The sequence below is a fragment of the Mobula birostris genome, chromosome 3, assembly GCF_030028105.1.
Source record: "Mobula birostris isolate sMobBir1 chromosome 3, sMobBir1.hap1, whole genome shotgun sequence".
Classification (NCBI taxonomy): domain Eukaryota; kingdom Metazoa; phylum Chordata; class Chondrichthyes; order Myliobatiformes; family Myliobatidae; genus Mobula; species Mobula birostris.
In genome coordinates this window covers 123616086-123628902 of record NC_092372.1, presented here as the reverse complement: position 1 = coordinate 123628902, position 12817 = coordinate 123616086, and the positions used below count along the sequence as shown (strand labels likewise).

The 12817-nt window shown below is 47.3% G+C and overlaps 1 protein-coding gene across 3 annotated transcripts in view; it reads left to right on the top strand.

Moving 5' to 3' along the window:
- Positions 1–12817, top strand: part of LOC140195258 (ankyrin repeat and BTB/POZ domain-containing protein 3-like) — an 80759-nt gene that overhangs the window by 33035 nt on the left and 34907 nt on the right. For all 3 annotated transcript variants that reach the window (XM_072253312.1, XM_072253311.1, XM_072253313.1), the window contains exons 4-5: positions 2802–2954; positions 8605–8770. In XM_072253312.1, coding sequence (XP_072109413.1) covers positions 2802–2954; positions 8605–8770 — 319 coding nt within the window. The remainder of the gene's footprint in view (positions 1–2801; positions 2955–8604; positions 8771–12817) is intronic.

Sequence of the window (12817 nt, the reverse complement as noted above, 5' to 3'; positions counted from 1 at the left end):
TGTGGATGGTGTGGAAGGTTGGTGATGATGTGGATAGTGTGGAAGGTTGGTGATGTGGATAGAGTGGAAGGTTGGTGATGTTGTGGACAGTGTGGAAGGTTGGTGGTGTTGTGGATGGTGTGGAAGGTTGGTGATGATGTGGATAGTGTAGAAGGTTGGTGATGTTGTGGACAGTGTGGAAGGTTGGTGATGTTGTGGACATTGTGGAAGGTTGGTGATGTGGACAGTGTGGAAGGTTGGTGATGTTGTGGACAGTGTGGAATGTTGGTGGTGTTGTGGATAGTGTGGAAGGTTGGTGGTTTTGTGGACAATGTGGAAGGTTGGTGGTGTTCTAGACAGTGTGGAAGGTTGCTGATGTTGTGGATAGTGTGGAAGAATGGTGTTGTGGACAGTGTGGAAGTTTGGTGGTGTTGTACACGGTGTGGAAAGTTGGTTGTGTTGTGGATAGTGTGGAAGGTTGGTGATGTTGTGGTTAGTATGGAATTGTTGGTGATGTTGTGGATAGTGTGGAAATGTTGATGGTGTTGTGGACAGTGTGGAAGGTTGGTGATGTTTTGGATAGTATGGAATTGTTGGTGATGTTGTGGACAGTTTGGAAGGTTGGTGGTGTTGTAGACAGTGTGGAAGGTTGGTTGTGTTGTGGACTGTGTGAAGGGTGGTGGTGTTGTGGTCAGTATGGAAGGTTGGTGATGTTATGGACAGTGTGGCAGGTTGGTGGTATTGTGGACACTGTGGAAGGTTGGTGATGTTATGGACAGTGTGGAAGGTTGGTGATGTTATGGACAGTGTGGAAGGTTGGTGGTGTTCTGGACAGTGTGGAAGGTTCGTGATTTTATTGACAGTGTGGAATGTTGGTGGTGTTGTGGACAGTGTGGCAGGTTGGTGGTGTGGTCAGTATGAAAGGTTGGTGATGTTGTAGACAGTGTGGAAGGTTGGTGGTGTTGTGGATAGTGTGGAAGGTTGGTGATGTTGTGGATAGTGTGGAAGGTTGGTGGTGTTGTGGATAGTGCTGAAGCTTGGTGATGTTGTGGACAGTGTGGAAGGTTGGTGGTGTTGTGGACAGTGTGGAAGGTTGGTGATGTTGTACATGGTGTGGAAGGTTGGTGGTGTTGTGGACAGTGTGGAAGGATGGTGTTTTGGACAGTGTGGAAGTTTGGTGGTGTTGTGGATAGTGTGGAAGGTTGGTGATGTTGTGGACAGTGTGGAAGGTTGGTGGTGTTGTGGATAGTGCTGAAGGTTGGTGATGTTGTGGACAGTGTGGAAGGTTGGTGGTGTTGTGGACAGTGTGGAAGGTTGGTGATGTTGTACACGGTGTGGAAGGTTGGTAATGTTGTGGATAGTGTGGAAGGTTGGTGGTGTTGTGGACAGTGTGGAAGGTTGGTGGTGTTGTGGATAGTGTGGAAGGTTGGTGGTGTTGTGGACAGTGTGGAAGGTTGGTGGTGTTGTGGACCGTGTGGAAGGTTGGTGGTGTTGTGGACCGTGTGGAAGGTTGGTGGTGTTGTGGATAGTGTGGAAGGTTGGTGATGTTGTGGATAGTGTGGAAGGTTGGTGGTGTTGTACACGGTGTGGAAGGTTGGTGGTGTTGTGGACAGTGTGGAAGGATGGTGTTTTGGACAGTGTGGAAGTTTGGTGGTGTTGTGGATAGTGTGGAAGGTTGGTGATGTTGTGGACAGTGTGGAAGGTTGGTGGTGTTGTGGATAGTGTGGAAGGTTGCTGATGTTGTGGACAGTGTGGAAGGTTGGTGGTGTTGTGGATAGTGCTGAAGCTTGGTGATGTTGTGGACAGTGTGGAAGGTTGGTGGTGTTGTGGACAGTGTGGAAGGTTGGTGATGTTGTACACGGTGTGGAAGGTTGGTAATGTTGTGGATAGTGTGGAAGGTTGGTGGTGTTGTGGACAGTGTGGAAGGTTGGTGGTGTTGTGGATAGTGTGGAAGGTTGGTGGTGTTGTGGACAGTGTGGAAGGTTGGTGGTGTTGTGGACCGTGTGGAAGGTTGGTGGTGTTGTGGTCCGTGTGGAAGGTTGGTGGTGTTGTGGATAGTGTGGAAGGTTGGTGATGTTGTGGATAGTGTGGAAGGTTGGTGATGTTGTGGACAGTGTGGAAGGTTGGTGATGTTGTGGACAGTGTGGAAGGTTGGTGGTGTTGTGGACAGTGTGGAAGGTTGGTTGTTTTGTGTACAGCGTGGAAGGTTGGTGGTATTGTCAGTGTCGAAGGTGGTGTAAGTCAGTGCATCACTTTTCAGCGTCAGCGATCAGTGGTCAATACTCACTGTTGTCTGTCGGGTGTTTGAACTTTCTCCTTGTGCCTCTGTGGGTTTTGCCCACGTGTTCGGGTTTCTCCCACAGTCCAAAGATAAATAGGTTCGGGTTAGTAATTTGTAGGTCGGCTACGTTGGCGGTGGAAGCATGGCCATACTTCTAGGCTTCCTGCTGCGCAACCTCGGATTGTGTTGGTCGATGACGTGAATGGCACATCTCCATAAGACATAGGAGCATAATTAGGCCATTTGACACATCTAGTCTGCTCCACTGTTCAGTCACACTGAACTTATTATCCCTCTGAATCCCGTTCTCCAGCCTTTTCCCATCACATCTGATTTACTGTGTATTTCAATGAACATCTGATAAATAAACCTGACTTTTATAGTTACTGTTATTGAATAATAAATTTGCTTCGGGACCTCAGTAGAAACAGAACCTGTTTCTTATTCAGGGACTGCCAATACATGTGTGAAGAGTAGCTGCTTCCTGCTCACCTTTTGTGTCCAGGTTATAATCACCTCTGCTCCCTTTTGTCCTCCACAGGCTGTACGAGGTTCTGCCGCCAATGGTCGAGTGGATCAGGGTTTGCGTTGCTCAGGCAGAGTGTAGGAACACCTTGACAGTGGACAGTATTGATGTTCGACAGGCTGCCAGGTTACTGTTACCGGGCGTCGATTGTGAACCACGGCAACTCAGGTCAGCACTGATTTTCTGTTCCTCCTTGGTCTACAACTATCAGACCATATGACATAGGAGCAGAATTAGGCCATTCAGCCCATAGAGTCTGCTCTACCATTCTATCTTGGCTGATTTATTATTCCTCTCAATACCATTCTCCTGCCTTCTCCCTGTATCCTATGAGGCTCTGCCTAATGAAGAGCCAATCAACCTCCACTTTAAATATACCTGATGACTTGGCCTCCACATCCGTGACAATGAATTCCACAGACTCACCACCCACTGGCTAAAGAAATTGCCTGTCATCTCCATTCTAAATGAAATCCTTCTATTCTGAGGCTGTCCTGTGATGGGAAGCACCCTCTCCACATCCACCCTATCTCGACTTTCCAATATTTGAAATGTTTCGATGAGATCCTCCCTCATTCTTCCGAACTCCAGCGAGCACAGGTCCTGAGCCATCAAATGTTCCTCATACGTTAACCCTTTTATCCCTGGAATCATTCTCACGAAACTCCCCTGGACCCTCTCCAATGCCACCACATCTTTCCTGCCTGTTGGGGAATACAGTTGTTCAGTGTCAATACTTTGGGTCGGCACAGCTGTGCAGTGGTTTAGAGTAACATGGTTACGGCGCGAGCGATCGATAGTTGGATTCCAGCCGCTGTCTGTGAGGGGTTTGTACGTTCTTCTGGGGGCTCTGGTTCCCTCCCAGATTCCAAAGGCATGTGGGTTAGTAGCACTACCATTAGTAATGCTAGAAGAGCATCAGCGTCCCAGGTTGAGCTTGTAGGTTAGCTGGCTAATTGTTCACATGGGTGCAATTGGGCGGTGCAGGCTCGTTAGGCTGGAAGGGGCCTGTTAACGTGCTGCATCTCTAAATTTAAAAAGTGCTTTGAAAGATGGTCGGCCAAGTTTATAAAGATGTGGAGATTAAAAAGTGAGTGGTCTGTGGAGGTGAACAGATTGTTAGCGTTTTTAAAAACACAGGATGAAGAGGTGAACACACTACCGGTGTTTTTAAAAACACAGCCTTGAAGGGTCTATGAAGAACTGAGATGTCAAAAAGTTGCGAGAAGACTTGCTGACCCAACTGGGCGTGGGGGACAGAACCAAGGTTTCCAGCCTGAGACCCTTTGTCAGAACTCTATAGCGTGGCCACCCTTTCAGTCATATTGCTCAGGAAATCTGCAAGTGTACGCACTGCACTAATTGGGCGCCACTGATACTGAGTTGAGTCCATTTAAATCAATATTCTTCTGACCCACAGTTTACTTGCCTGAGTAACACTGATGTTCCTGTGTAGTGAATTCCTGCTTTTCATGAAAGCCAATCATTAATCTTCATTCCCTGGATGAATCGTACTCAGTTTGGACTTATAGAACATTCATACAACAGTACAGGCCCAGGTCCTCAGGCCCATAGTGCTGTGCTGACCTTTTAACCTACTCTAAGATCAATCTAACCCTTCCCTCCCGCTACACAGCCCTCCATTTTCCAATGGTCCATGTGCCTAGCTAAGAGTCTCTTAAATGTCTCTAATGTATCTATCTCTACCACCACCCCTGGCAGGGTGCTCCATACACCCACCACTCCCTTTTTACATCTTTATATCTGACCCCCAAACCTTCCTCCAAGCACCTTAAAGTTATGCCCCCTTTTATTACCGATTTCTACCCTGGGAAGACGTCTCTGGCTGTCCACTCTGTCTGTACATCTTATCATCTTGTACACCTCTATCAAGTTGCCTCTCATCCTTCACTCCAAAGAGAAAAGCCCCAGCTCACACAACCTGTCCTCAGGCAGCGTCCCGGTAAATCTCTGCACCCTCTCCAAAACTTCCACATCCTTCTTTAATGAGGCGAGCAGAACTGAACACACTGCTCCAAGTGTGGTTGTTAGAGGATAGAACACTTCAACCCCTACAATGTTGTGCCGACTCTTTAACCTACTCTAAGATCAATCTAACCATTTCCTCCATTTTTCTATCATTCATGAGTCTGTTAAAATCCCTCTGCCACAGGGATTCCAGCCTTTTTTATGCCATGGACCCCTACCATTAACCGAGAGGTCCATGGATCCCAGGTTGAGAAGCCCCGCTCTACTACCACCCCTGGCAGGGGTGTTCCACGACTGACCACTCTCAGTATAAAAAAAACTTGCCTCTGGCAGCCCTCTATATTTTCCACCAATCACTTTAAAATTATGTCCCCTCATATTAGCCATTCCATCCCTGTGGAAAAAGACTCTCCTACCACCCCTGGCAGTGTATTCTGTGTATGAGAAGAGTAGAAACAAAGAAACATGGAAAACCTACAACACAATACAGGCCCTTCTGCCCACAATGCCGTGCCAAACATGTACTTACTTTAGAAATTACCTAGGGTTACCCATTGCTCTCTGTTTTTCTAAGCCCCATGTACCTATCCAGGAGCCTCTTAAAAGGCCCTATCGTATCTGCCTCCACCACTGTCACTGGCAGCTCATTCCACACACTCACCACTCTCTGCGTAAAAAAACTTACCCGACATCTCCTCTGTGCCTGCTTCCAAACACTTTAAAACTGTGCCCTCTCATGTTAGCCATTTCAGCCCTGGGAAAAAGCCTCTAACTATCCACCAGATGAATGCCTCTCGTCATCTTATACACCTCTATCAGGTCACCTCTCATCCTCCTTCGTTCCAAGAAGAAAAGGCCAAGTCCTCATGTTATAATTGAGTAGGGTTCAATTCTCTGCTCCCACTCCTGGCAGTGCTTTCTGTGTATGTGAAGAATAGGATTCAGTCTCTACTCCCAGTCATCCGGTATGGGTATGGCCAAAGTGCGGAGTGGGAGACACTGATGAGGGTCGATAGTTCACAGACTTCAATGCGAACAGTGTTAAAGGGAAAATAAACAATAAACGCTCGGCCGAACAGGGCCATTAACTAAAACTCTCAAAGGGAAAACGAAGCCTACACTGCGACTGAAAGGAACAACTGAGAGTTAAACGAATACCGGTAGTCTTCAGATTTAGCTGACTCAACAGTCCAATTTCTCAGGCAAGCTGGAATGCAGGAAGCAAAGTGTTGCTGTGTCCAAGTCTCGACAAAAACCACGACGGGATGAATGGAGTTATCACAGTAAAATAATTAGCTGACACGTGCATATTCACAAGAGCAATTGCCGAATCCACTGCGCTGCCGAATCCGTGGTTGTGCCAGGGCCCCCCTCTCTAGGCACAGCCCCTGAGGTGCCACAGACCCGTGTCCGCTGGAAGTCCCGGATGAGGGACTTGTACAAGATGGTCTTCAGTGATGCTGGTAGACAAGTGCCATGGTGTGCACTGCCAATATCAGAGCCAAAGACTTCCACGTAGAGACACAGACAAGAGCTTAGAAAAAAGTAGCTCGACCAAGTGACACCGTGAGACAAATTGTTCTCAAAATGGGAACCCTCCAATTGGAGCTAATCGGGCATCTGCTTCAACAAGAAGACTAGCACAGAACCCCTGAGCCCATCGAAATAAACTTAAGCAGAAAGCACCAGGAAACCGCATTACAAAGAGCAAGTCGCTTGAGAAAAACACAAGGAACTCTTAAACCATTAATAGCTGTTGTTAAGCAACAATTAACCAATTCAGGTGCTCTAAAAACCTCAGAGTCCAATGTTCTGATGTCCTGAACAGGTGTGTAGTCACTACAGAACCCCCCCCCCCCACTCCCGATAGCTGACACCTGACAGCCCAGGAAAACCTGAAAACTCGAGATCCAGGGATAACTCGAGAGACCTGGGGAACTTGAGGGGGAGACATGGGGAACTCGAGAGGGAGAGTTGGGGATCCAAAGACAATGAGACCTGGGAACCACAGACTGAGAGACCAGGGAACCTGGAGTGGGATCAAGGATCCTCGGGCGGGGCCGGGAGGGAGGCTTGGGAATCCTTGAGATGGGGAGGATATTGAAAACCCCTAAACACATTGAATAAGCCTTGGAAACAATCGGAAAAATAAAACCCTTGGGAACATAGAGAAAAGTCCTTGGGAAACTTTGAAAACATGATCCTTGAAAGCATGAAACTTAAAACTGAGAAGGAACCTTCTCAAATCTTGTTCACTGTTTTATCTTTCACAATTTTCCAGAGGCAATTAGGATATACACTCAATTTTACAGATCAAGACGTCATCGCTAAGCTGGCTGGTTCTCTGTAGATCTGTTTAATTTGCTGCATAAAAGTTCAATTTTCCCTGTCTCTACCATGACTTTCATCGGGAGGTTAAAAATACTCTTGATCGGGTTACTTGTGTGTTTGCACACTCCAGCTAGGGAACAGGTTTTGGAGTAGGGCTCTTCCAGAATTTACATTGTTGACTTGAATGATGATTTGTTGAATCAGTTGATAAGTTTGCTTGAAGCGCTCATTTGTTATGCAGACCTGAGTCACGGGACCACAAAGCTGGGAACATGGATTCTTGTGACTTGAAAAGCTAGGAATGGATACCGGAGAAACGCAATGTAGACTAGAGAAGCTCGGTACGTAGACTCGGGACTCTCGGAATGTAGAGTCAGGACATGCACTGAGAATAGAAGGCACCCTCTTCAAGCTACCAATGTCAAAATGTCTGGGCCCATTACTTGGCAAGATCCTTCTGTCACGCTGGAGACAGAAACAAGAGTTTATACATAGAAATTTCAGCAGAACATTGTTGCCTCGATGAATCACTCTGACCAATGAACCTCCCGGCCAAGGTCAGCTGCTCTCTCTCTGCTGGGTGCATCTTTGTGTGGTCGAGACTTGCTGTCACCCGGTATGGATATGGCCCGTGCGGGTCGATAGTTCACAGACTTTAATGTTACAGGGAAAAGAAAACAATAAACACTAGGCCAAACAGGGCTGTGAACTAAAACTCTCAGATGAAAACGAAGCCTACACTGCGGCTGAAAGGAACAACTGAGAGTTAAACGAATACCGCTCGTCTTCAGATTCAGTTGACTCAACAGTCCAATTTCTCAGGAAAGGTGGAACGCAGGAAGCAAAGTGTTGCTTTGCACAAGTCTTGACAAAAACCAGGAATGGAGTTAAATACTATCACAATGAAACAATTAGCTGCCACGTGCACATTCACAAGTGGAATTGCTGAATCTGATGTGCTGCCGAACCCCTGGCAGTGTGTTCCGTGTACAGGAAGAGGAGGGTTCAGGGCTAAAGGTGGAAACCAGAGATACTGTTGAACCTCAAGTTTTTTGCCTTTATTACCCTCTTTCTCCCCTTTCCCCCACTTCCCTCTTCTCACCTGCTCATTACCTCCCCCTGGTACTCCCCCCACCCCCACCACCACTTCCCTTTCTCCTCTGGTCCACTCTCCTCTCCTGTCGGAGTCCTTCTTCTCCAGCCCTTTGCTCTTCCCACCTATCACCTCCCAGCTTCTCAATTCATTCCCCCCCCCACCCACCTGGTCTCACCTGTCACCTTCTAGCTGGTCCTCCTTCCCCTCCCTCCACCTGCTTATTCTGGCGTTCCAGTCCTGGTGAAGGGTCTTGGCCCAAAACGTCGACTGTTAATTGCTCTCTGAGTTGCTGCCTGACCTGCTGGGCCCCTGCAGCATTTTGTATCTGTCGCCCTTTTCCTTGTTGACAGTCTACCCGGTGAATTGCGCATCCAGTCCCCTCACTGCTGCTGTCTCCCACAGGATCACCAGCTCCCTGTGCGTATCCCGTGGGCTGAATGCCGAGCAGGCGGAGCTGAAGCTGAAACAGGATCTGGGATTTCAGATGCTGAGCAGCGGTCGCACGGACCTGGTGACGGCTGCCGTTGCCTTACTGGGGCCGGATGGAATCAACACACTTAATGAACAGGTAGGGGAGAGGCTGCAGTAAAGGCAGGACTGACTGCTCACATCAAATCAAAGTCAATGTCAGCTTATTGTCAAAGTACATACAGCAGGTGCCACCATATACTATCCTGAGATTCATTTTCTTGCAGGAATTTATAGGAAAATAAATGCAATAGAATTTATAAACAAAAAACTACGCCTAAACAAAGAGTGACAACCAACCAATCACATCGTGCAAATATACATACACCCATACCCCCCTCTCTCTCTCACTCTCTCTCTCTCTCTCTCTCTCTCACACACTCTCTCTCTCTCTCACACACACACACAAAGACTGACAACCAACCAATCACATCGTGCAAATATACATACACCCATACCCCCTCTCTCTCTCTCACTCTCTCTCTCTCTCTCTCTCTCACACACACACAAAGACTGACAACCAACCAATCACATTGTGCAAATATACATACACCCATACTCCCTCTCACTCTCTCACACTCACTCTCACTCTCACTCTCTCTCTCTCACTGTCTCTCTCACTCTCACTCTCTCTCACTCTCTCTCTCTCTCACACTCACTCTCTCTCTCTCTCACACACACAAAGACTGACAACCAACCAATCACATTGTGCAAATATACATACACCCATACCCCCCCCTCTCTCTCTCACTCTCTCTCTCACACTCACTCTCTCTCTCACCCACACACACAAAGACTGACAACCAACCAATCACATTGTGCAAATATACATACACCCATACCCCCTCTTTCTCTCTCTCTCTCGCCGTCTCTCTCTCTCACTCTCTCTCACACACACACACATTTTATATATGAGAGAGAAAGAGAGATAGATAGGTAGAGAGGTATAGAGATAGTAGAGTTTACACATATATATATAGAAATAATCCACAGATACTGTGGATTGCAGTTAATTGGGCCATTTGTTAATCAGGGCAGGTGTTTATTTGGGACAACAATACAAATATTAATCGAGAAAATGGTTGGGATTCCCTTCATCTGTTTGGGACGCCACGCTGCTTAGTTAGGACAGGAGACTGTTGCCGAACACTTTCTAACTAGCATCAGTCACGTGAACTTGTGTGGTCATTAGTCACTACACACTGTGCTTCAGGCGAACATTTTTTCAATAGTGTCAGTTGTGTGTGTTTGTGTTCAAAAAGCAATGATTTTTGTCACTGATAGTTGGTCAGAATAAGCAGTAAGACAATTCAGAACTGTTTTGTTCAGTGTGGTTTCAAGCATTCGGGCTTAGAGATGCCAGAGGTGGCTGGGAGTGAAATTTCACTACTTCAACAACTTAGAAACTACAGAAAATTTGAAGGTATTGGCAATCATCTTGAATGTTACAATGAAAATGAAGATTTGGAGGATGCGATCATCGACAGCATTTCATGAAGGCAGTCCATTATCTGCACTGGGAGTCTACGCTGATCTTGTTCATTTACAGTCAAAAGTACGCAAGGTGAATTCTATCCTCCAATAACTTAGGAACTAATGCACACTTTTACAGTAAGATTGGTTGCAGAATCAGTTCATTGTTGAGGTGAGTAAGATTATTCATCCTGGTTCAGGAGTCTGATGGTTGAGGGGTAATAACTGTTGCAGAACCTGGTGGTGTGGGCCCTGAGGCTCCTGTACCTTTGTTCTGATGGCAGTAGTGAGAAATGATCATGTGCTGGGTGGTGGGGGTTATTGATGATGGATGCTGCTTTCTAGTGGCTGTGTTGCTTATAGATGTGCTCAGTCGTAGTGAGGGCTTACCTGTAATGGACTGGATTGCATCCACTACTTTCTGTAGTCTTTCCCCTTCCTGTTGTCATGGTAATTCACTCTGAGAGGTTTGAACTGTGCACTTGCAAGTGCACCCAATGGTCATCATGTCAATGCCTGCTCAGCGATGTCAATGACGATGAGCTGGGGGTCAGGTTAGAGATTAGGGACTGGGATGGGTGGTGTGAGAGGTCAGGGGCAGTGAATGTAGAGTCCGAGGAAGTAGGTGGGGTTGGTGTTGAAGGCAGAGGGCTCTGAGATCAGAGGCCAGTGATCCTCCCAGGACTGGAGGGCCGAGAGTCTGTAGGACCTCGAGAACGAGGGCCCGTGATCCCCAAGGTTGTTGAGTCCTGGGGTTGGAAGTCTGAGGTTAGTGATCCCTGGCATTGGAGGCTCACAGAGGTGAGTTGGCAAGTCCTGATGCCTTTGGCAACCCTTGGGGTTGAAACCAGAGGTCATCAAGCCAAGAGATCAAGACCATTGCATGCGATCGATAACTACTGGGGTCAATACCCAGAGATCGGTGAAGACTGCAGGTTGAAATCAGAGACCTCAGAGGTCAGAGGTCAGCAAGTTTGGAGGTTAAAACTGAAAGGTCAAGAACTGAATTTGACTTGTTTGGAGGTTTGGAGGCCTGATGTCTGGGAGTCACAGAGTCACAGAACACTACAGCACAGAAACAGGCCCTTTGGCCCATCTAGCCAGTGCTAGAGATGAATCTGCCTACTCCCATCGACCTGCACCTGGACCATAGCCTTTCATACCCCTATCATCCGTATACCTATCCAAATGTTTCTTCAATGTTGAAATTGAACCCACATTCACACTCTCACCATCCTCTGAGTGAAGAAGCTACCCCCCCTCAGATTCCCCTTAAACAGTTCATCTTTCACCCTTAACCCATGACTTCTAGTTGTAGTCCCATCCAAGCTCAGTGGGAAAAGACTGCTTGCATTTAGCCTATCTAAACCCCTCATAATTTTGTATACATCAATCAAATCTCTCCTCAGTCTTCTATGCTCCAGAGAATAAATTCTTAACCCGTTCAACCTTTCCCTATAACTCAGATCCTCAAGTCTTGGCAACATCCTTGTCAATTTCCTGTGCATTCTTTCGATCTTATTGGTATCTTTCCTGTAGGTGGGTCGTTCAGACCTCACCCGTCTGCATGTGTGAGGGTGAGAGAGGGATGTGCTTAGCCGTTGTTCTGTTTTTGTTGTTGCTGCCGAGACACCAGACACACCCAATGTCTACTGATGGTGAAGATAACCCCACATTGTGTATTGACGTGCTATTTTGACTCTGCAGTCTCCACAGATGACTTGCATTCTCTTGTTTGTCTCCGTGTGGGACGTGCGGGTCTCGCATTGTTCCCATTCATTTGCCCCACACTATGTCGTTTTACACGGATGTGACATCATTCACGTTGTGTGAACTTGAGTCCGAAATCCAAAACCAATAATCACCAAACCCTTGCCCATGGACACCATGTGGACTCTGCACAGACTAGCGGACTGCTACAGAAAGTGGGTGGTGCAGTCGCACCAGCGACTCTGGTTCAAATCCTGTCGCTGTCTGTAAGGAGTTTGTACGTTCTCTCCGTGACCACGCGTGTTTCCTCCAGGTGCTCCGGTTTCCTCCCACAGTCCAGAGACGCACCAGTTAGTAGGTTAAGATCAAGAGACCATAAGAAATAGGAGCAGAATTCGACGGTTTGGCCCATCGAGTCTTTTCTGGCATTCCATCATGTCTGATTTATTTTCCCCTCAGCCACATTCTCCTGCCTGCTCCATGTAAGCTTTCACACCCTGACTAATCAAGAATCTTATCAACCCCCACTTTAAATGTACCCAATGATTTGGTCTCAACAGCTGTCTGTGGTAAAGGATTTCACAGATTTGCCACCCTCTGGCGAAGGAAATTCCTCCTTATCTTTGTTGTAAAGGGACATCCTGCTATTTTTAGGCTGTGCCCTGTGGCCCTAGACTCCCCCACTATAGGAAACATCCTCTCCACGTCCTCTCCACCTGGGCCTTTCAATACTCAATAGGTTTCACTGAGATTTTCAGTACCCCCCGTCATTCTTCTAAACTCCAGTGAATACAGTGCCAGAGCCATCAAGCCCTCCTCATACGTTAACCCTTTCATTCATGGAATCATTCTGGTGAACCTCCTCTGGACCCTCTCCAATGCCAGCACAGTTAATTGGTCACACGTGTGTATTGGGCAGGACAGGCTTGTTGGGCCGCAAGGTCCTGTTACCGTGTTGTGTCTC